Source organism: Capsicum annuum, chromosome 2 (genome assembly GCF_002878395.1).
Source record: "Capsicum annuum cultivar UCD-10X-F1 chromosome 2, UCD10Xv1.1, whole genome shotgun sequence".
NCBI lineage: Eukaryota > Viridiplantae > Streptophyta > Magnoliopsida > Solanales > Solanaceae > Capsicum > Capsicum annuum.
This window is the reverse complement of record NC_061112.1, coordinates 148,175,617-148,200,121: the sequence shown is the minus strand read 5'-3', so window position 1 is coordinate 148,200,121 and position 24,505 is coordinate 148,175,617. Positions and strand designations below refer to the sequence as shown.

Sequence of the window (24,505 nt, the reverse complement as noted above, 5' to 3'; positions counted from 1 at the left end):
TGTGATAATGTGATTTATATTACAAGAGTAGTCATTATTCTTGTAAATGACCCATAGGCTTGCGATTAATTATTGCTGGGCGGCACGCGGCCGCGTTTGCTTCCTGTATAGTCTTTGTGCATAAGCTCTGCTACTTCATCTTCTGCATCAACAAACTCCATTGATTCGTCTGTCTTACTTCTCTCATTATTTTGTTCTGGAAAGTGGTTTGTGCCGAGGGGGCTCCTTTTGTTCTTCTTGACCATTTGGTTATCCACCTAGCATAAATTTCAATATATATTACCATGCAAGTATAAGGAAATTAAAGGTGATGTCCTATCGATTATTCCTATTGATCTGCTTAACAATTTCGACAGTTATAAGTATAACCATCAGCTGGCTATAGCCTCCATACAAGTGGAATTAATAACCTGCCGGCTATCTAAATGGTAACTATACGTAAAGTGTAACGTTCAACAGTATTGTTACCTGCTAATTATATTATCACAATCCACGAATAATGCAAGAAATGGTTTTTATATTTATTGTAGGTAAGCTAAGTTAAATCCATTTAATTATGTGTCTGTTTGTTCCATTGAGAAAAGAGAACCTGAGTATTCATGTGAGAAATCTTCATTGAATCAAATGCAACATCTCCTATCACACCAAAAAAAACAGAAATCACTGACATAATCCTATTTAATTTTAACGATTAAATAACCATGTTATCTACGAGCTATTTAGCAATAACATTTTTTTTTTGGTAGCTAGTGATGTCAAAACATAATATACCTGAATTATCATCTACCATCTGCTGTGGTTTCACCGGTATTTTTCTAGCAGAGGCAACAAGCATCAGAGCAATTAAGAGTACCAGCTGAATAGTGAATCTATATGACACCATATTAATATTTCTGGCAAACTTAAAAGGCATAGATAAATTCTCTCTTTGCCTTATCAATCATAGATAGTAGAATGCGAGATTTTATAGTGTTCAAAAATCAAACTGGACGAAGTTTAGGATTCCAACAACCTGTCTTTTTCGTTATTTCAATATATCAACCTGGCCAAACTTCTGCACTGATTGGGGAATCTCAACTCACATAATTTTAAAAGAGAAAAATTTAAGAATCAAAATAATTGCTGTACTAGCTAACTTTGAACAAGTCATAGCTTATAATAGAGATGATGAACTGTTATATATTTTGCCATGCAAAGCATCAGTTGATATATAACTCGGAGACTGAATTATCAGCAAATTAAATTAAATGTATTTCAACCTCAGTCACACATACACTCGTTTAATGGCGAAAATACCTCTGAAACTATTCAAAATAGATTATATTAAATTTACCCCTTGTTACGTTTCAACATCAAGTATGCAACATTGGAGTTGTTTCGCCTAGTTGCACAATGTCTGTTAGGGTGAGCAAGCTAGTGACATGGAGTTGCACAATGTTTGTTAGGGTGAGCAAGCTAGTGACATGGAGTTGCACAATGTTTGTTAGGGTGAGCAGGCTAGTGACATGGAGTTGCACAATGTTTGTTAGGGTAAGCAAGTGACATGGAGTACAAGTTTAATATATAGCTGTAAGGAAAATGACTTGTGCCCGTAAATTCGACTAAGTCATTTTCCTCCTTTAAGTTTGATCGAAGACTTCTTCTGTATAACATAACATCACAAAACAACTTCCTAGTAAATTTGTTGGAGTAAATATACATAAAGAAATAAAACAAATGTACAATAACAAACATGATTCTGCCACCAGTGGCATGCCAGTTAGGTGGATAGCTCACTAGAGACAGTACTTTGATTTATCAGTACTTTCCAATCCTATTTAATGTACTACTATAATTTATGGGGCTTCACTAGTAGGGGCAAAATTGTGAGGCCCAAATCTGAACACTACTTGCACTAATTACTACTTACTACTATGTCAAACAGTACTACTATGACCAGGTTTTAGTGAAATTACATCTAATGACCTTGAAAAGAGGTGGTGTTGAACCTTTAATCTCCACTTACTTCAACAGAGAATCCTTCAAGATCAAAAGTTGTTATACTTGAAGTTTTTCCCCTGAGATAAGCGAGGCAAAAGTTCAAGATCACTCACTCTCACTTTCAAGACTATTCTTTTAAATCACCCGTTTTAATTAGTCCGTAGGCTTGTGATTATTGATAGGCGGCTTGCGGCGAGGCTCGTTTCTTCCAGTATAGTCTTTGTTCATAAGTTTTGCTACTTCATCTTCTGCATCAGCAAACTTCTTTGATTCTTCTTTCTTACTTCTCTCGAGATTCTGCTCTGAAAAGTTGATTACGCCAAGGGAGTTTCGTGCATTCTTCTTCAGTATTTCGGTATCCACCTAGCGTAAATTCAATATGTTAGGATGCAAGTATAAGAGAAAAAGGTGATGATATCAAATCGATCCAAGGGTCAATGAAGTGAGATTTTTTTCTATTAATCTGCCTAATAATCTTGGTGGCTATAACCTCTTTAAAAAGTGGGATTAATGATCTCCAAGCTATCCAAGTTATAACTATAGGTAAAGTAACCTTCATAACAGTTGGATTAATATATTCTTAAAATAATTAAGGCGTGTTTATATTATCAGAATGCACTAAGAATATGACAATTGATCCTTTATATTGTAGTTAAGTTAAATCCATTTTTTATTAATTAACTGTCAGATCAGACCGAGTAGTTGTGCCCGTGAGTTAGAGTGTGCATGCTAGCATCTTTTAAGGTAATGTGTGTCTGTTTTGTTCCCTAAGGCTAAAGGCCGAGGTTGTTGAACTTGAAAGTGAGAAAAGAGAAACCTGAGAAGTCTTCATTGAATCAAACGTAGCATCTCCTGTCACTACCCCAAAAAAATATAAAATGGGAATTAGTTACGGACAACTTAATTTCATCACTAAAAGGCAAGCATTTGGAAATGAATATGTGTTTTATCGAAAATATATCAAGAGAAAGGATGAAATTTGAGTGTCCGCTTCCTTACGAAATTTCTGAATTACTCTTACCTCTTTCTGCAATACTTCCTGAAAAATAAGTTTCAAGTGTGATTTGGTTGCACTTTGTGTTTGTGCACCCTGGGGTTTGAAAATAACCCAATACTTTGGATGCTAGAAGGGGATTAAGTTTCCTAAACACACCGTTGGATGCAGTGGACTCAGAAGGGGATTAAGTTTCCTATTTCATATCATTTTTTGTTCTATTTTACTTAAAGTTCTACAGTATTTTATTTTCAACTATATATAGCATAATAACAATATATACCTGAAATATCATCAACCATGTGCTCTTGTTTCACCAGCATTTTTCTAATTCCACCCACAGAGGCAATGATACCATCCACTGAATCCTGCATAAATTTCAAAAGAAAGTATTCTAGTATACTACTTCTAACTGCTAATGGAAATCAAAGAATCAGATGCAACTTCCCTATACATACATAACATACATGATCTTTTTGCATAGAGTTGAACTTTAGCCATTCTTTCTTCCTTAGCTTTCCTACAGAAAGCAGTAGACAAAAGTATTATTACTAGTAGTAAATTTAATGATTTAACTCAGCTATTAAGTAAAGGTACGAATTTGAATTGAGCGTAGTTACCAAATAGAGCATGAGCTGAAGAGTGCTGCTCCTGTAGAACGAGCAAAGCAATTACTAATACCACCAGCTGAATATTGAAACTAAGTGAGACCATATTCTTATTTCTGAGATGTCAGCTTAAAACTTAAAAAGGCATAGATTAATAATTCTCATTTTCCTCAACCGTATATATAGTAGAATAGAATGTGAGATTTTAGAGTTCAAATTATCAAATTTGATCAGTCAAAGTTAGGATTCCAACACCTGTCTTATTCTAATATATATTCAACCCGGCCCAACTTCTGCACTGCTTCGGTAATATCAACTCATCAAATATTTTAAACGACAAAAAGTTAAGAACCTAAATATTGCAGTACTGGCTTTGAACAAGTTATATATATATATGTACTACTATGTTTTGTCAGTAATTGGTAAGAGATGATGAGCTGTTATATATGCTTGTACACGTTGCCATGCAAATCATCAGTAGATAATGGAGAGTGAAATATCAGCAAATTAAAAACGTACGTACTTTAACCTGAGTCACAGGTACGGTTACACCATAAACAAATCATAATTAATATGCCTTGGATGCCATTTGGTTAGTGAATCTCGTAGTCTTTTAACATAAGGATAAGTTGAAAATAAAGAATTAATAAAATAATGAAGAAATCTTTTTATAATTTTTTATTTTAATTCGATTAATTTAAATTTACGCTTCCCTTCAGAACAGTGTGGTTTCTGCTCCTAGTCGGTTTCTTGGCCCTTTTCCTCGCTGGTTCCACTTGCTCGATTTTGCGGCAACTGCAGGTTTTGTCTTAACGAAAATCAAGATTTTTTATAACTTTTTTTATTATAAAACATTGTATTCTCTGAATAATTTGATTGATTATAATACATTTTCATAAAAAATCATGTTATGAAATGTTACTGCTTGTTATAAATTAGTCCAATTTTGTTTTCATGCCAGTTATAGATTAATTTAACTTGATGATGTAAAAAAAAGAGCTCGCAGAACACCTAGATGGCCATATTAGACAGCAGCATCAATAAATGAAAAATTAAGATACGATAAACTAGACTACAAGGTTTTGTATCTGTTCGTACAAAATTAGGAAATAATTAAATCCCAAAGGTAAGGATTAGACACGTGTAGGATGAGTAAGGCTACGATTACCAATGCCTTTCAGTTTGAACTATGGATATATTTATTAAGAAATAATAATTGATATGAGTGTTTTTATCACATATTCACATTAATTAATATTTAGTTAAAGTCTTGATAAATGATTTAAGTAATAAGTAAATATTGTTAGAGTAAAACATCAAAAAAGAAGTTTTGTTTTTCAATATGTTAAAAATGGCAAGTAAAATTGAAAATATAATTTTTATAGATAAATAAAAGTGAACGAAGAGAGTAAATTCCAATAGTTTTTACAGTGATTAATCCGTAAGAAATTCTGACAATGAAATGTAAGCTATTCTTTTGAAAAATTATAGTCTTAGATAGACTATTATTATTATTGTACCTCCAAGTTGTCATTACGAAAAAGAAGGGCTAATCTATGTTTGCAGCACCATTTGATATGATCAAGAAATTATTCTTACTACATCCCTAGAAAAGATTCTCTCTTGATACACATTTCTTACTACACATTGATACCTTTATCTTTAACCAAAATAAAATGCTTCTTTACTGACAATTGCTTTTAGCTCATTACAGTAAATCACAGCTTCACAAGTATCATCCTCTTTGGAATTGACACGGACTCGGTATTTGGATTTAGAATTCGAAATCTTGCTACCAAAGGGACTGCCACATAACTGGTAGGTAAATCTTGCTTCTCTGACTAGTAGCGGAGCCAAAATGTTCACAAAGATGAGTCAAAATATGAAGAACCTTCAAGAAAAACTACTACCTTATCAATAGTGTGTTTTCCCAGCAAAGAGGATCGATTGACATCCCGTGAACAAGGATGGCTCCACCACTGTCTTTAACCATATAAAAGTCCATATTGACACTACCTTTTCTAGAGAATGTTGGTAGTAATAAACTACAAAATCCATTTCGAAGTCCAATAGCTACAGGCTTAGGACTTAAAACGGCGCTTAGAGATGGAAAGAAAGCTCACATTGATCCAAACTATGAAAGAGAGAGAGAAGGAAACACATATACCCTTTAGTTCTAACTCCAAGAATTGAGCTGAAAACAAAGCAAAGGAATATAAAATTTAAACAAACTCCAACTCTCATCTGCATCATCAAGAAATCTAGTGCATTGGTCAAGTTTGCGTCCCTAATAGTCATGTGAAGAGACTAGCCACGACATGGCAAGTATAACCAAGCCAGGGTCTACTGTGGACTATTTAAAGAACAGACTCATTTCTCCACTTTTCCAATGGTCAAAAACATTTCGAGGTTACATGCCTGCCAGGTGTCAACAGACAGCACGGGAGTCTACCTTATGAAAAGGAATGACATCATAGCTTTCAAACTAGCTATCCCTGATAGTTTCTGTTCTTACTCCAGAGGTTTCTAGCAAAAGCATTAAACCAAAACAAGAAACATGCCTTTGAATTTCACACATCATAGATGCTACAATCAGCAACTATTAGAACTCGTCTCTGCAGAAGCTTATAAACAAACCAAATGACATACGTCAGTGTTAGTTGCAAAGTAATGACTGCTATACTTGGTAAGGAATAACAAAGATGATGGATGAGATTAAGGGAGGAATAAAGTGGAATACTGATATAGGAAGAAACTACCTTTATGGTTCCAGAGATACTTAAGAAACTTGATGAACTTAAGTCGTACAGAATAGGATGTTCCTTTCTGTTACCCTTCAACAAACACCCTTATATAAATTTTCTGAGTCCTTTGTTTAGAAAATTAATTGTCCTCATAAGTTCAAGCTTTTTTATTTTTATTTGGCCAGTCACACTTAGCAACTTCATGCTAGAGCTTAAAACATGACTAGCATGTTGAGAGTTATGGTCTGTGTAAAAGATACTACAAAAAGAGAAGCATATTGACCATATGGTCAGAGAGTGGGCCTTTTCACTTGGTTGATGGCTAAGCAAGCTTGTCTTATTCAGGAGACTTTGAAAAAAAGGGCCATCTATATGTGCTCCACCACTAATCGGTCCCAAGCTGAAATAGAGACTTGCAGTCACCTATTTTTACACCGTGGGGTTTCTTATCGACTATGGAATCCGTTGTTTAGCATGGTTCGACTTAACAGAGTATAAGGCTGAACAGCCAAAGTTTTTGATCTGGAAACCTCCTCGCTCAACAGAGTATAACTGATGCTAGAGCTTCTTAATACTAGCTCCGCTTTCATTGTGGTTTGATAAAGGTTTCACTCCAAGAATGGTTTTTGGGTCGTGGGTCAGCTTCCTGCTGAATTACGGATATAGTGAAACGATTGTCCTTATCAGAGGAGAATGTTGAACAGCTCACTATAAAATCAGATCCAAGATGCTTGCGGACCCGCTGTTCTAGAATCTATAGAATCGACTCTTAGCAAAGTATACAATACAAGGAATCCATATGGTCAAAAAATTGTCGACTCTGCTCCAGCTGCACAGCATTTGGAAGAGTCAGCTGCAGAATGATTTCAGAGAAAGGAAATATAGTTGATTATCTGGCCAGATTGTGTCACGTTCTTATTTTTAGGATGAGCGGATGATGGCGTCTAGACAAGCTTGTGCGCACCTCGACTACTACATCGGGTACCTGCTATCTGCCACCAGCACAGGAATCGTGTAACTCTATCAATCAAGGCTTAGGAAGACGGGAAGAAATCACCTAGTGTTTTCTGTCTCTGCTGGAATTTAACTTGAAACCTCACGATTCTACTCCCACTTCATTGACCACTAGACCACACCTCGGGAGCAAGTACGACACAAACTTAATAAGTCCAGCAGCATTTTGCCCGAAACCTTAGATACTTTGCCAGTTAATGTGGAGGCATCTGAAATTTCTGGACTTAGATTTTTAGTTCAGCCACCGAAGGAAAAGGAGTACAAGACTAGATTATGCATTTGATGGAGATTGATCAACTGACCATGAAATTGGAAGGACAGTTTATAAAAATACGAGAATACAATTTATCAACTCCCAAGGGCTACCCATTGGGACAAAACGATGTCTAAGTGGGACAAGTAATATTGCATATATACCCTATAGTAAGTGTTTCGGCAAATGCCTGAAGCTAAGGATGAACATGGGGGAAATGAAACATCAACCACTGAAAGAGAAGCAACAAAGATAAGCATAAGATATTCACCCATTTAAACCTCATCTTACGGACAAAATGATCTCTAAGTGGGAAAAATAATAATTCGTATATACCCAATAGTAAGCATCTTAGCAAGTGTTCGAAGAAGCTAAGGATGAACATGGGGAAAAATGAAGCATCAATAACTGAAAGAGCAGAGCAACAAAGACAAGCATAAGAGAGTTACCATTTAAGCATAGTCTGACACTGATAATAACACACTAAGAAAGGCAAAATTTCTAAATATATGAAATACGTAACTAAACATCATTCCCGCACAAAAGACAAGTGGATTCAAATAACTAGCATGAAATGTCTAGCTATCCTACAGCTAGAACACCAACAACATGTAAAGTAAAGCAGTTTTGGATCGTGTGAGATAAAGAAGAGCTGAGATGTACCATTTAAAAGAAGAGCTGAGATGTAAGATCAAAGAGATTTTTTGTTACTTCAGTTGAGAAAAGCAACAAGAATGTACTAATTACTTAGAAAGAGAAGATCAATGTACATAAGCTGGAAACAAAACTTTATCTTACAACCATACTCCCGGATTGTCAATTCCCGGGGTTATCTGAGAAGACACCCAACGCTCAGGTCTTCATGAAACCTCGTCCAAGCAAGGAAATGTTCTTAACTTCTTAGTTCTTCCTCCTTGAATACCACTCAGGCCATTAATGTGCAGAAGCAAAACCTTATCCAATTGCTCACTTCAGCTAACTAGGGGAATTTGCACATGAGTTTGAAGCTTTTGCAATATAGATTAAGATGGATAAAAATTAAGCTTGAGAATCTAGCCTAAAGAAAGTTCAACGATGAACTACAGGCAGTATGGGAATTGAAGGAAACAAGCTAGCAATTATCCCTGGTGAAAAGTATGTTGGAAATTTAAGCTAAGTATTACTTTAGTATATTGAAGCATCAAATCTTGGCTCATAGAAGCAGACTTGGCTGTTATATGATTGAAGAGCACACCCAGCAATCCAAGACCACAACTTCTTATCAACATCATAAAGAAGCCCTTTTCCTTGGTTCCAAGATGTGAAGCATATCAGATTATCCTGTCCAAAGCATTCAAATCTTTCAGCAGATAGTCTTAAAAGTGCACGAAAATATCTTGGAGGCATCCTGCTGATCTCAACCCAGACGACTTTTGTGTGATCTAGTTCCCATATCCTCATACTTTGAAGAGTACTATAGAGCCCTATCCTTCCAACCAGAAATAAGCGTTTGTGAGTGCCGGCAACTAGGTACCCATCCAACAATGAGCGTGGAAACTTAGCAGGGATATGTTCCCACTGCCCTGTATCCAGCCGATACATCATCAAACCAAGAGGGGAGAGAGTTTCCAAATACAGCCTTGAATCACAAAATGCCATCTTGGAGGAACAAAGGTTTACAGCAGGCATTGTCTGGTGAAGCGACCATTTGTCGATCTTTGAATCATATACCTCCGTTGGCAAAGACTTGTCACCATAAATATCACTAGTGGCAATAACTTTAAATGACCTATCCTTTCTATCAACAACCATAATCAACTGCCTCTGCTGATTATAATGCATGCTAGGCAACGTCCTCCAGGTCTGGGTCAGGGGATTACAAACTAAAGTTTTGAATGTCATCCCATCTAATCCTGAGAAACAAACAAGACCTCCTGATGAACCAACCAGCCAAAATGCCCACTGTGGTAAGAAAGTGAATGGTATTCTAAACCACTGTTTCAATGGCAAGCTAAATACGGAACACTGAGGGGTCTGTGAATTCTTCCAAAATGTGAGAAGGCAAGGTCCATGGGAGGGAACTTGAGAGTGAAACTTCAAAAAGCCGTGATCTTGCAAAATTGAGTTCCACCTTTTACAAACAGATCGGAGTCGAAATATCATGAAGGGTGGCACTCTAGCTAAAATCTCATTCAGCAAATCTTCTGGCAGCATTGGCCAGATATTATCTTCCATCTGAACATCTGGTTGAACAGGTTTAACAAAAGTGGTTACAGTCTCTTCATCCAATCCCCTGGGTTTCGTCTTAACCACTTTCTGCCTTGAAGGGCTTGTGTTTCTTGAACCTATTCGCCCTAATGGGCTTGTATTCCTCGAGCCACTACTTCCAAAGCTACTAACTTGTCTGTGAAAACTATCCTCTTCTGGCAAAGACCCAATTTTTACCTCTCCCGAATTCAACAAACCCGACCCAGATTCCGAAGATTCGGCTATTTCAACCATTGAATCCAACTCCCAGAAATCCCCCTTAGCTGACCAATAATGTAGTACACTTAACCCCCAAACAAAACCCAATTCTAATTAAGCTATATCCACTTGATCGCACTAGATTTGGGCACTAAATTAACTTCAATCGAGGAAAAATGATACACATTTATCAATTAAAATGCGGCATTCTTTTTTTTTTTTGATATATCATGAAAACAGCACTTCCAAGAACCTTACCTTGATTGGGCGGATCTTTTTCCAACTGGATTTTCACAGATCCATCCGATTCGAATCTTCTATAATTCAATCGCCTTACAGATTTGAGGAGGATAAAAATGCCGATTCAATCACAGATTTGATCTACTATAATTTAGTGAACTCTAGAGTAGGTACTAATATAACTTTTCACAAATGCAACTGTAAAAAAATTAGTATATGAAATTCAGAAGTACTGGTTACTAGCTAGTAATGAGAGGACCCAGAAGCTCCAAAAATAAAATAAAATAAAATAAAATAAAAACTGTTTATATTTTTCGGAAAGAGTTTGCTAATTTTGACCAGTAGTATATTGTTTATCTGTCGTTTGCTAGCAAGTAAAATATGAGAGTAAAATAAACTTTTATGACTATATTTTTTATTCGAAGGCTAGAACAACTTTTTCAAAAATGTTTGCTAATTTTTTAATTATAATTGTTTATCTAGTTGTATCTCTAATGTACATTCAAAGAAAAGGAAAAGACATAAAATGGATGTGCGGTAACTTTCAAGAAAATCGTTATCCACAAACATATTTTTCCTCTTTTTTCCAAAAAAAAAAAATCAAAATTGAAAATTATGATGTTTGGCCATAAAAATTTGAAAAACAATTTTGGAACTAAATTTTGAAAAGGGAAAACAACTTTTTGTTGTTTTCCATTTTTTCCACTTCCAATTCTGACTTTCATTATTATTACATATAAACTCAGTCTTTAAATTTTTACACAAACTTCTCTTATTAACTAAATTTCATAATTTTTTTTAAAAGATCAAATTCAATAAAATAATTAATTCGAATGAAAATAATTAAGAATTTTCATTAACAAATCTAAGAATATATAAAATATATTTATATCTACCAATCATATTTATCAAAATTTATTTTTTCTCTATTCAATTGATTATGGTTAGATAAACTTATTTAGTTCGTACTGGTGATATTTTTATTCAAATTTTAGAAGAATAACAATCATAATAATTAGTTTGTTGTTAAGTATTTTATCTTTACAAGGTCAAATTTTATGTATACTTATTTTTAAAAAAATTATTTGTGAAATTACATTAACTATGTTATTATTGTTTTTTTACTTTAAAATGGGCTTTACACCATGTAGTGTCATTTCAACTAATAATAATGACCAAGATGACTTGTAGTGCAGTGAATAGGACTATTCAACCATTAATCAAGGTCGAAGGTTCGACCCTGAATATAGAGAAAACTCTGTTGGGAGTGCTGCCATCTTAATGGGTCCTGCAACGCGGATTTTAAACTTACAATTTCAATAATAAGATTAAAAAAAAAACTAATGTAATAATGAGTGTACAGGTATATCACATCTGTTATTTTAAACTTACAATTTCAATATTAAGATGCATTAATTTATGTTGAATATTGAAATTAATGTCCTAAAGGAGGATTTTTGTGTGTATTCTCTTTTCAAAAATTTAAATGACGACTTAGACAAAAAACTTTTCAATTTCAAGTCAAATTAGGCCTTAATTGTAGAATGACTTAATCGCATAATCTTTGACTGATTTTACCTTAGTACTTTCTTTAGCAAAAGCACATTAATTATGGAAGATATCATAGTCCCAAATATTCTATTTCTACCGTAATCCCAAAAATCCATACACCAAATATTTCATTTAAGATAGGTGATAGACTCGTATAAATTTTTATTTTATTTTTTCATTTATTTTATATTTTTCATTTAGGGCATTAAAGAAAGTGAAACCGAATTCAAAAAGATTTTATCTTTTTTTTTTTTTTTCCTTTGGGATAAATAATGAAATCATAACATTTAATACGGCTGAACAATTATCTCAAGCACTAAAACCTTTAGTAATAAAAATTCAATGAAAAATGTATTATTTTATTTTATTTTATTTTTTTAAAAGGAAAAAGAACAAAAGATGACAAAAATATTTTCACGCTTCACATGCAAAGAATCCAAGTGGTTAGCTTCTTGCCTCTTTTGACAAAACAAAACTTGTGATTGGAAAATTGAAGTTGGGAAACAGAATGCAATTTAAAAGTAATTCCCATTGTTTTAAAATAATTAAATTACTTCCATGATTGAACAATTCAGAATTATCAATGAACAAAAAAAAAAAACACTTGTGAATAGAAAGTAATGGCAAAATTAGAAGAGTCCGTTACTTTTGTCGTTGTAAAATATAAGTGGATTTAATTAATTTGTTGGGTATATAATATTATGGGAATTAGACAAATTGTACTATTATTGGTGGAGTCCACATCACGGCAACGCTAGCTGGCCATTCACTGGTCATTGGTCAACAAAACAAAATTTGCTACTGCTATATTATTATTACTGCCATTTCGGTGCAATTAAAAAAATTAAATTGAGAACCTTTTTTAAGGATGAAATGTTTTTTTTTTTTTTTAAATGGATAACCTGTAACAACAGTCAACAAATCAAGTTATTTGATAGTGTATAATACACGAATAATGCATAATTTTTTTTTTAAAAAAAAACCTATGTGATACCCTCGAGTTGTTTGCGTAAAAATGGACAAGACATGTATATGAGTAAAGCTAAAGATATGTGGAGGAGCAAATGATGCCTTAGTTCCTTGGGAAAAAGACATGGTGTGACCATCATCAATAAGAAAAAGGGCTTTAAAATAGCCATTTTAAAGTAAATGACCCGAAATAGTTATTGGGTTAAAATAAAGATAAATTTATTCAAATCCTACTTTTCCTCTAATTCTTTTTGGATGTGTATAGAGATGGACTATAATGGAGCTAGTTCTGAGTCTGTTAGAAGTTGAAATTTGAAGAAATGAAATCGAATCAAAATGCAACACTTTTAGGGATAGCATCATTATAGATTCACTTTTGAGATAACACTAGACGTTACTCTTTATAATTAAATGTCATTTAATTATAATTTAAAAGGAAATAATTTTCAATCATCCAACCCTAAGGATTCATCCCTATAAAGGAGTTTGATCTATATTACTTCATATTTAAGGGCATTTAGTTTGGAGCTTAACAACTGATTCTTATGTTATTGACAAAACATCAAAATCTTATTTATTTATTTATTGACAATTTTTGTGATGTTCTTCAAATACAAATCTATTCTCTGGCCATCTTCGTCGAGGACTTGCCTCCAGAGTCAAGCTAATCATGTTTTATTTATTTATTTATTTATACTTCTACTCAATTGAATTTTGATTTATTGTTATATTATTAACGGTGACTCGTTCTATTATATAGTCATAGCGTATCAACATATCATATGCATTATCTAAGAATTTAATCATTTCAAGGAACAAAAAATAAGAACAATGTTAAAAATTTAGTTCTGGCATGTCAGTATATCTTGATGGTAATTAAATTAAATGAGGATAAAAATTAATGAGTTCAAAGACCAGTTGTCCTAACATGAAATAGATTCTTGAAATTATCAAAATATAAAAAATTATAAATCAAACTAGAAAGTAAAGAAAATTAATTGGATTACTATAAAGACAAACATCACGAATCAAGAGCACAAATAATTATTATGTACCGTAAATTTTTAGTGTTTTTTAAAAAATACACATACGTGTGTGTGGTTTTTTTTTTTGGAGGGGGGGGGGGGGGGGGGGGGGGGGGGCGGGGGGCGCATTCATCAACTTTTAGTAAAAATGGTTAAATTCAATCTTGAAAAAGGAAAATTTTTAGGAATGACGCCTTTTTACTTTGATAAGGTTTGTGCAGGGAAATTAGATTGATCAAGTTAATAAATATTGAATACTGTATGGTTATTCAATAGAAAAAGATTAATAACAGCAAAGTTGGTACACATCATTTTATTTGAATAATGGCAAAAAGACTTTTGTCAAGAAAATTTGTTGACAAATTGAAGAATTACCACTCCTTAATGTATACTCATTGTTTCTTTCTTATTTTCCCTCTTCATCTTTACTTGCTTTAGATTACTTCACTTAAAGCATAAAAAAAAAACACATTTGAAAAAGTAAGAGGTGTATTCAATTGCATGCCCCATTATAAAATTATTGAGCCCCTTTATTTCCATTCTTTCTTTCTATGCTCACCCACTAGTCATAAAATATCTTATCAACAGTATGTTTTATAAGTAACAAATAAAATCTTGGTGATGGTTCAATAAAGGCAAATAAATTATACACTTATAACAACAATAATTATGAAAAAGGACTACAAATAAATTATTGATGAAACTTTTTTCTCTAATAAGCAAGGTCTAAGCAAGGTCTGGGGAGGATAAAGCATGTATAGATGATAAAACAACCTCGTTGAGGTAGAAATGATACCACTAAAAAAGAAAGTCTAATTTAACCGTAAAAAGGTGAACTACCAAATGACATAAAGTGCACATCGTATATTTTTATTATGTTTTTTCAGTTTTAAAAAAATATCATGCTGATTTTTTTATTTAAATTTTCGTGCAAATCGTAATAATTTATTACGTTTTATAATATTTTTTGATAAAACGTATTATTATGTTTTACAAAAAAACTTGTACTATATTTTATAAAAAGTCAATTTCGTAAGTTAATCGTTAAAAAAAAAGTGAAAAACATAAAATTTTATTATATTTAATTAATTTTGATAACTTCTTAAATAGGTGATCTATTTTGATCACTTTACTTATAACATGACTTATTTTAATTGCGAGTTGTGCACAATAGACAAGATAGCCTTTTAGACAGTCTAATCGAAACTGTTCCTTTCGAATCCTCCAAAGTGCCATGTTTTCATAAGTCAATTATTGCCAAATCATCCACACTTTCTCCACTAAAGATATTTTTACCAACTTTAACTCAATTAAATTGTGGCTTCTAAATACATCAATTGGTTGCTTCTAAAATATAGTTTTCTCAATTTTTTTTGTTTACTTTTATTTTTCTAATATATTAAAAATAATTGTTTAATTTTATTTATCTAATTTAAAAATTACGGTAAGAGATAATTTACTATTTTATTTTATTCTTGGTATTAATTATAGTCATCATACAACACATTTTCAAAATACTAAATTTATTAAATTCAGAAAGTAATATAGTAAAATTAATCGTTTATTTATTATTTTTTAAAGAGTGTATAAGTCAAATATGAAAAAGATGGACAGATGATGTACTAATGATATATAATTTTTTCATTTTATCCTTAATATTAATTTTTTTTAATTTAAAACAACTCATTTATACAAGGATATAACATAAATAGAATGGTTGAATGAAGAGAGATTATATTTTACCATATAAGTGAAGATAAAAAATTTTAATTCTTCCTAGTCAATTACTTTTTCAAAGGGCATAAAAAAAGAAACATAATGAATAAGTTGCAATAGAAATTAATCTCTTTCATCTATTTTTGCTTATATTCGGCTTAAATTGATGCCCTTTTTTCAGAAACAATAAATAGAAAGTAAAAAATAATTATATTATACTCCCTCCGTCCCATTTTACTTGTTCCAAATTAGGATGACACAACTATTAAGAAAATAATGATTGGTAATGTAACTTTACCTTTTTGCCCCTCTTAATCGTGTCTTGTTATTAGTTTCAATATTGATGAATGTCTAATAACAAGGAGTAATCAATTACACTAAAGGTATAATGAAATTTTTTTTTTTGTCTTTTTTTGATAAGTAAAAAATGACAAGTAAAATGGGACATTAAATTAAGAAATATATGACGGGTAAAATGGGACGGAGGGAATAGTTAACAATATGGATAGATTAGAAATGATTAAATAATAAAAATGAATAATTATTTAATGTGGAGCAATAATGGATTGAAGGGTGGGAATATTAATTAGCATAATTATTGTCATCGCAGTAAAATCAACATCATCAAGTAGTGAAACCCAAGCGGACACGTGTCGATCTACCAACGAGTGGTACATTATCGATCCCGTACAACGGCAGCGTACAACACATAATTTTATATAACAGCTTTTATATACACATACATCACACGTGGTCTCTTCCTTCTTAACGCCGGAAATCCCTCCACTTTTCTAAATTCTTCTCCGTTCATATAGCCGTAGAATAATTATACATAAACTACAAATACGTATCACATAGATTTCCCATTTTTACCATAATAGTATTCTCAACCCTATCTAATTAGAGATATAATCTCTAATTTATTTATATTTATTCTCTGTATAGCGTATACAGGAGCTTTGCTGTATCAATGGGAGCGGTGACGTCATCAATGGCAGCAAAGTTTGCATTTTTTCCACCGAATCCGCCTTCGTACGGAGTGGTGATGGAAGAATCGACGGGGAAATTGAAGTTGACTGAAGTACCGGAGAAGGAAAATGTCGACGTATTGAAGCTACAAACGAAGAAGGGAAATGAGATTGTGGCCGTGTATATTAAGAATCCGGCGGCGATTTTGACGGTGCTTTATTCGCATGGTAACGCTGCTGATTTAGGGCAGATGTATGAGTTGTTTACTGAACTCAGTCTACATCTTCGGGTCAATTTGATGGGGTATATTAATTTTTCTCCTGCTCCTTATACTAGTTATAGTAGTAGTACTGTTCTCTTTTTTGAATTACTATAATTATTTAAGTTTTTTTTGCTTTTTGCTTTTTTTTTTTTGGGTGAAAAGTAGATGTTTTGCTGTCGGATGATAATGAAACAGTGATTTTTTTTTTTTTGGGGTTTCAAATAGTAGAGTGAATCCAATGTAATACAGTTGATGCATCTTCAGATTCAGTAATAATTGAAGTTGAAATACTATGTCTGTTCCATTTTACGTAATTAGACAATCAAGACATTAAATGGTTAAAATGTTAGTTTGTGAGAAAATTTTCTGTATATCGAAGTTTTATATTTGGAAGTTTATTTTGTTTCCTGAAATTGTATGGGAATAAAATGGTGTCCAATGGTTTGGGGCCGAAGGAGCATTATTCTCGATGCTTTTCTATATGTTCTTTCATTTGGAGAGAAAACGGGTTGAGAAATTGTTTCTTGCGGTACAGCTGAAGTTGAAATGATATATTGATGAAAGCTGGTACTATTAATTTCCAGTCAGATCTGGTGAATGAGAAGTAATGTCGAAAAGCTTGATTCTTTATGGTAAGATATAAGTATTTCTTACATCTGGACTTTGCGAACTGTACAAGTAACAGTTATACCTTACTCGTCTATCTACTTGGAAATCATTTCAGCTCTCTTTGAAAATTTTATGATCTCCATTCTCCAAAGAGTGAGATCTGTATAATTGGGTCGCTGCGTTAGCGTCCTTTAGTCCTTTTTATCTGATTGCATGAATTATATCTGAATGAACTTGGAAGAAAAGATGTCTGGGAAAAAGCTGCTTACTCTCATCCTCTTGAAAAGCTAGTGAAAATTTGATTTTGAACCCTGTGTTAGTGGGCTTATACATAATTGAAGTTCTAATTACCTTAAACCTCTCTTCTGGCAGATATGACTATTCAGGATATGGGCGATCCACTGGCAAGGTATTAAAGATTTCTTTTGATAATTAATTAGGATTGAGGTTTGTTGAGATTGAAGTGTTAAACTCTTATATTCTTATTTTCCTATAGCCTAGCGAGCAGAACACTTATGCTGACATAGAAGCTGTGTATAAAAGTCTTAAAGAGACATATGGCGTGAAAGAGGAAGATGTCATACTATATGGACAGTCAGTTGGTAGTGGACCCACACTGGATCTGGCATCGCGATTGTCCAGATTTAGGGCGGTCGTTCTTCACAGCCCAATACTCTCCGGACTTCGTGTAATGTATCCTGTGAAGCGGACATATTGGTTTGACATATATAAGGTTAACTTTTATATTTCTAGCAGTTTGTGAAGTTGAGTTGAAGGAAACTGGAGTTCATTGTGTAATTGGTTGCTTCTTTATCGTGCAGAATATTGACAAAATACCGTTGGTTGAATGCCCTGTCCTCATTATTCATGTGAGTGTTTGTTTTTCTTTTTCAAATTTCAACATTTACTTCTACATTTATAGTGATAAGATTGATTATTTTTATAAATTATAAAATTAATTCACTGGTTATCTGTGATCTTTGGATATCAAATGGGGTCCTTGGGATTATGCATCTTGGGATATATAAAATCTTCTTTGTTTGATTGGATTTATGGTGAAACCAGAACAATGGTTGGACTAATATCTGGTGCTCTTGGCAAATGGCAGTTCTACCTTCAGATTTCTCTAATTTAACCTCCACTTACAAGCCTCTACGAGCCTACTCCACTTTTGTTCTTTTAATTGTATCTACATCTCTATTCCCTTTCTAATTCTTCCAACCATTTTGTTAAAAGATGTCTTTAAGACTCAAATGTAATGTTTCAGTGGACTTCTTCATCTAGAGCTTTAGGCAAGTCGGTGCGGGTGATTCAAAATAGGACGGAGAAATATGAGTTATTTGCCTTACTATAAGGGTAGTTTCCGTAGCCTATATATTTCATCATCCCAGATTTGTTGTTTAAAAACAAAAATGTAAACATGGTCAAAAAATTAATTTCTCCATGGCATTGTAATAGTAGTATTTTTTTTTTTTCTGGGAGTACATCCTCTCTAGATAGCAAACTATTATTTTCTAGTAATATTATAATGGTAACTCTTGGATTCAGAATTGCTAGCTGATATCTGATATGTACTTTTTTTTGGGAGTTTTTAGGGCACTGCAGATGATGTAGTTGATTGCTCCCATGGCAAACAGCTTTTTGAGCTATCTAAGCAGAAATATGAGCCATTGTGGGTTAAAACTGGTAACCATTGTGATTTGGAGCTCTTCCCGGAGTACATAAAACATTTGAAGAAGTTCATATCAGCTATTGAGAAATCAACTGTTTTTAGAAATGGATCTGCACTTTGCATGGACCAAACAGATAAACCTCGAAGCAGCACAGATTGTAGACCCCGGCCAAGCACAGATCAGAGGGAGAAATCTAGGCAAAGCACAGACAACAGAGATGCTAGAACAAGCACAGATCGAAGAGATAAATCCAGAGCTAACATGGACCGCAAGAGCAAGAGTGTGGATCTCTCAGAGAAGGCAAATAATAATTCAGAACAACCAGAGAAAGCTAGAAAAAGCATTGATCGGTTAGATTACCACTGTCTAACAGTTCTTTAATTTACTATTTTCTTCATCTCTTTTACCATGTTAATTCAGAATAGCCTCATCTTGTATAAAATGCAATAACTTTCATGACTGATGTATGCTATTGGTGGCAGCTTTGGTGACATGATGAGATCTGCTGTATTGTGCAATATTGATTGCTTCAAGCCTGTTGGAGCAAACGTCTGAATATCTGATGAAGGTTAGTCTAAAGGGTTGTTTTTTCCACCTTTGGCTTTTGAGCACTTTGGTTGTTTATTTGGTTTTACTGGTGTCATCTTCGATTTTTACTTTTTCCATATTCTACGAGCTAGCTTTAAAAAGGTTAATAGTGTATGCTATATGTTCTTAAAAACCTAGGATTTGTCTTTTCTTTGGTATGATTGATTTGCTTTGTCATTTCGGAGTCTTCACTCTTTTTCCTAGTAATACATAGGTTTTGCCATTTGGTCAATGTTTGAAGTCCTTGTGCTAGGTTTGTTCACCTCCAGTGACTCAATACTTATTCTTTTTACCTAATCTCCAATTAAATTTAATATCCTGGAGAACTGACCTATTTTAGTGCACAGTAATGAAGAATGGATCTGATCTTCGTATGCATTTTAGCAATATGTTGCTTTAATCAGTCATTTCTTAAAAATAAAAAAGTTTCAAAAGCAAAGAGAGTTTATCTGTTATCCTGACTGCGAGCGGATACCAAATTATCCCTTCCTATAATCCTGATATGATTTAAGCCTTTCTAATGGAAGAGTGTAGAAAAAGGGCACCCTGGTGCGCTAAGCTCCTGCTATGCGCGGGATCCGGAGAAGGGCTGGACCATAGCCTATTGTTCGCAACATTACTCGGTATTTCTGCAAGAGGTTGTTTCCACAGCTCAAACCCGTGACCTCTTGGTCACTTGGCATCAACTTTACTAGTTATGCAAGAGTGTAAGAATGATTAAAATTTTGATTATTATTTGCATATTCAAGTGCGAGTTGGTAAACTGTATATACTCCTATATTTGTGGCTAAAAAATCTGCTCTGTGTGATTGATTGAGTTCTTGATTGCTGTACTTAAGACCGACAATAAGAAATCTGTTGATTGCCTAAATTCTGAGGCAAATTTTCCCATGTAACTGTGCATGAGTGTATGTTGCATTTTTTTTTTGTTCTGGAAACAATTCCATATATTTGATTCCGAAATAGGTTATGTCTGTGTCATGTGAAGTTTGGTGCCTTCAGCCTTTGTGATGCTGTAGGATTCAGTTGAAACCTCTAAAGAATCACTAAAATTAAGTGCAATTGAGGTTCTTGTAGTTGCAATATGTTTCTTTTCAGCATTATGCAGCATAAAGGTACCGCAAAAGGTGTTTGTTTGTCGGAGAATTTTCTAAAATATTTGTTGAAATAAGACATTTTGATAATAATACCTTAATATCTGAAAAGTTGGCTGCCGACTACCTCGAGTAATTTCTAGTGATTAGGCACTAAGCTGCGGAAATTGCAGAAAGATCTCCTTTGTTGTTTAGGGATGGTTTTGGCCTTTTACTGGAAAAATGCACATTTTGCCACTGCTTTGCTGGTAGCGTTCCATGTAGATCCCACATCCATCCTTTTGAGCTCCCTTGTGATGAGCTGGTGTGAATAAATGTAAACCTTTTTTCGATTGATTGTAGAATGTAATGCTTGATTTATCCTTTCATAATTTCTTTTATTGGAGATGTTCGTGATTTCCATTTCAACCTTTTCTCATTTTTGCTTCGACGGACCACCAAAACCTATATGTTTTGTTAGTAGAGTTTTGTGGAACACTTCCGCTTACAGTTATCTGATTGCTTTCAGAGGGCAGACGTTTACTGTGCAATGATGCTGGAATTTCTACCGAGAATGTGCATTCATGCTCCTGAGCTCAACTGAACATTCCAATGCAAACACTGGTTGTATATACCACAGCGAACCAATTGATTTTAGCATGGTAGTTATCAAACGGGATCCTACAATTTGGATGAAATGGGTTAATAACCAGATAAAGTGGTGGTTGGGTTAGTTGGTTATATGATCCATTACACAATCTTCTTTCAAGTTTTTTTGACCCTTTTTCACCGGAGATCTACCTATGTTAAGACATAGGAGATCAGTGCTATAAAGCACACTAGCTCTTTGTGTAGTCATTCTCTTACACTCAAATTGTAAGTGGTTATTTATATCATTTCTTCTCCCCGTGCCTGTGCCAAATGAGAAATGTTATGCTATGCTTGAATACCCTGGAGATTCTATGTTGCCTGTTACTCCTGGTACTGGAAGCAAACCAAAATCTTTTGTTGTGGATTCATGAAGCACCTAATCCTGATGGAACATCTCCATTCCTGTACTCTGGTTTGAGGTCGGTTTTGGAGTAATCATAGCTGTCTCATCTTTTCCTCCTACTCTCTCCCCCTCCCCTTCCCCTTTCCCCCTGGGTTTGACATTTTGGTTTGGGCTTCGTTCGGGTTTCTTGGTATTGGTATGTATTTGGACCGGTTGAAAATGAAATTAAAGGATATTTTGGTTCATACCACATAGTACACAACTCTCACAAATTGATCTAATGATTCCTTTTTTAAATCATTTTCCAAGCTACTATTGTAGCGTGACCAACACTTGTATTAAGCATTTAAGCTAGATTATCCACATGTTTGTACTCAATCTTGGCCGATACTTGGTGGTAGGCAGCACGTATGTTGGCTTTGTGAAAAGACATCCTCAGTTTAATTAGCTGTTTTGGCAAATTTAAATATGTGAGAAAGAAAAGACCATGCAAGTTGTCACACTCCTTTTTTTCGTACTCCAAAAAACATGGTTATAGTTTAAAGTTCGAAAGGGTTTTAATTATTAAAGTGACAAAAGATGAAAATTTGTTTTGGAAAAGGATTATTAATATTTTTTTATTTAGAGTCGCCACTTGGCATAGTCGGGTGTGCCAAGTCACCGTTAGATAATCCTTTCCAAAACCATTTGACTCTTTAAACTGGTTTGCGAACAGAGATTCCGGCTAAGGAATTCTGTTGACCGAGGGGAAGGTGTTAGGCACCTCTCGATCCCGTGGTTCAACCACGGTCGCTTGATAAAGTGTATTGACTATTTTTGGCACTAAGAAATGTATAAACCGCACAAAAAGCATGCAAAATAATCAAACAAAAACAAAACAATCCGAAATGTAAAGTCCAGTCCAATTATTACAATCCAAAATAAAAAGGGACTGAAAGTAAACCTATGCTAATCCTAAACTAATGCTCTACCAGACGCCTCGGGCCTTCACCACGAACGTCCTCCGGGTACATGATACCTCGGGGCATTTCCCGGTGAATAAATATATACAGATACTTCGGGGCATTCCCCGGCCAAATTATACAATTGATTCAAAAGTGCTAAAATCAAGTCATTCAATCAAATTTCAAACATTCAATCAACCCGCAATCTCTAGATTTGCCTACCCGACCTACGTCTTGCCTATTCCAATCAGCGTATCTAGATACTACCAAATTCAATTAATGTTTATTTCAAGTCAAACAACTAATGAATCAAACTAATCAAAGTTCACTAATTATATCAAGTTTTCAATTCTCGCCCACTTATTCCCACATGAATTCAACTCTTTCAATTCCTTCATTCACGTAAATCAATCAATCAATATCAACCACAGTAATCGCGATTTCTCAAACACAATATCGAAACATATCACCACGTCACAATCATCAACCAAACACAATATTCACTCCAACACATCAAATTTAATAAACATGAAATAAAAGAGGGGAATAGAATTGGACCTCGATTCGTAGCTTTCAAATTCCAATATTAATCGAGTGAAAAAAAACGAAGACCGCGTCCGAATATCCCGAGCAGAACCTCAATTTTATTTCAATCTGCAAATTGTTCGACGGCTCAATGAAACATGTCTTCATCAATAATAAAGAAATCCGAAACTGAATTCTCAAACAAAACCCAACAACGAGCAGACCAAACCCGAATAGATTGGAGAATCGATAGAAAACCTCAAAAATGAAATCCAAACTCTGAATATTGACACGATTCAATCACGAAAACCCCAAAAACAGATATCGATAATAAATCCCACAACAGACAAACCCGAAGTGCCCTTAAAATCCAACAGAGAGCTGAAACCGATAGGAACTGTGCTCTGGCGAGCGGACAACGACAAAAAAAAACCAAAAACAGTCAGACACCGGCCAGATTTCGCCCAAATATCGAAGAAAACAAGAATTTTTGGCGATTTTGAGATTGTTTCGATCAATCTGATGATAGAAACCAATTCTGGCGACCTTGGGATTAAATCGATAAACTGAAATATCAATTCTGATGAAATTTTCGCCGAAAAACGAACAAACCCGAAGATCTCTCAAACCATCTTCCTTCCCGTTTTTAACCCTCTCTCACAATTCTAAATCTCTCCCTCTCCCTCGTTTTGTGTGTGTACGCGTGTTTTTATGCGTGAATAAGTGCGCGTGGTTTTGTGTGTGATGAAGGGGAAAAAAAGAAAAAATAAAAAAAATCAAGTTTTCGACTGTGTTAATGAAGGTTTCTGTGTGTGTATGTGAGAGTGACCATCTTTGTATATGCTGAGGTCTGCTGTCTATCGGTGCTCTATATATCCGCTTCCAAAAATAGAAAAATGGTCCTCCTCTGGAATAGAAATTGTGAGGAATATATGTGCCCTCAGTATTCTGTGTGTAATATTTTGTATATGGAATAGTAAGAATGAGTGCTTCTATATCTGTATTCCAGTGAAGGAAAAAAATATAAAGGGGATCGGGTGGGGTTACGTAGGTAGGGGGTTAGGTACGGGTAGGGAGGTGAGGTAGGGTAGGGGTGGGGTGGTGTAGTTTTTGATTGGATGGGTTGTTAGGATTGGATAGGTAGGTGTTGTTTTTTAATTGGAGGGATAAGGGTTAGGTGTCTATTTTTGTTTGGGTAGGTTGCTAGTAAGACAAAATTAGTTAGGGGATTGTTATTTTTGTCATTTTGTGGAGGGATTATCACACGGGTGAGGGTACACGTTAGGATAAGGTAAAATTGGGTAAATTAATCTTTCGGAGGGACAAAAT

At 34.1% G+C, this 24,505-nt stretch overlaps 4 protein-coding genes across 5 annotated transcripts; 1 reads left to right on the top strand and 3 right to left on the bottom strand.

The window, feature by feature from the left end:
* Positions 1–1,270, bottom strand: LOC107861419. The gene is made up of 3 exons (XM_016706755.2): positions 772–1,270; positions 590–636; positions 1–257 (listed from the first exon to the last, which is right to left on the bottom strand). The coding sequence occupies exons 1-3, from the start codon at positions 911–913 to the stop codon at positions 66–68; spliced, it is 381 nt and encodes a 126-aa protein (XP_016562241.1). The 5' UTR covers positions 914–1,270; the 3' UTR covers positions 1–65.
* Positions 1,271–1,574: 304 nt separating this feature from the next.
* LOC107861418 lies at positions 1,575–4,029 on the bottom strand. Of its 2 annotated transcripts, none has more exons than XM_016706753.2 (5): positions 3,595–4,029; positions 3,433–3,494; positions 3,258–3,342; positions 2,798–2,838; positions 1,575–2,343 (listed from the first exon to the last, which is right to left on the bottom strand). In XM_016706753.2, the coding sequence occupies exons 1-5, from the start codon at positions 3,686–3,688 to the stop codon at positions 2,134–2,136; spliced, it is 492 nt and encodes a 163-aa protein (XP_016562239.1). In that variant the 5' UTR covers positions 3,689–4,029; the 3' UTR covers positions 1,575–2,133. The 2 variants fall into 2 exon arrangements, with proteins under 2 accessions (XP_016562239.1, XP_016562240.1); XM_016706754.2 differs by having other exon boundaries at positions 1,580–2,343; positions 3,442–3,494; positions 3,595–3,837.
* A 4,250-nt stretch (positions 4,030–8,279) lies between these two features.
* Positions 8,280–10,624, bottom strand: LOC107860395 (F-box/kelch-repeat protein At5g15710). The gene has a single exon (XM_016705734.2). It carries the CDS (start codon positions 10,072–10,074, stop codon positions 8,758–8,760), a length of 1,317 nt encoding a protein of 438 aa, XP_016561220.1. The 5' UTR covers positions 10,075–10,624; the 3' UTR covers positions 8,280–8,757.
* A 5,482-nt stretch (positions 10,625–16,106) lies between these two features.
* LOC107860394 (alpha/beta hydrolase domain-containing protein 17B) lies at positions 16,107–21,952 on the top strand. The gene is made up of 7 exons (XM_016705733.2): positions 16,107–16,811; positions 17,752–17,788; positions 17,876–18,112; positions 18,201–18,248; positions 18,975–19,402; positions 19,535–19,620; positions 21,243–21,952. The coding sequence occupies exons 1-6, from the start codon at positions 16,510–16,512 to the stop codon at positions 19,605–19,607; spliced, it is 1,125 nt and encodes a 374-aa protein (XP_016561219.1). The 5' UTR covers positions 16,107–16,509; the 3' UTR covers positions 19,608–19,620; positions 21,243–21,952.
* The last annotated feature ends 2,553 nt before the right edge of the window (positions 21,953–24,505 follow it).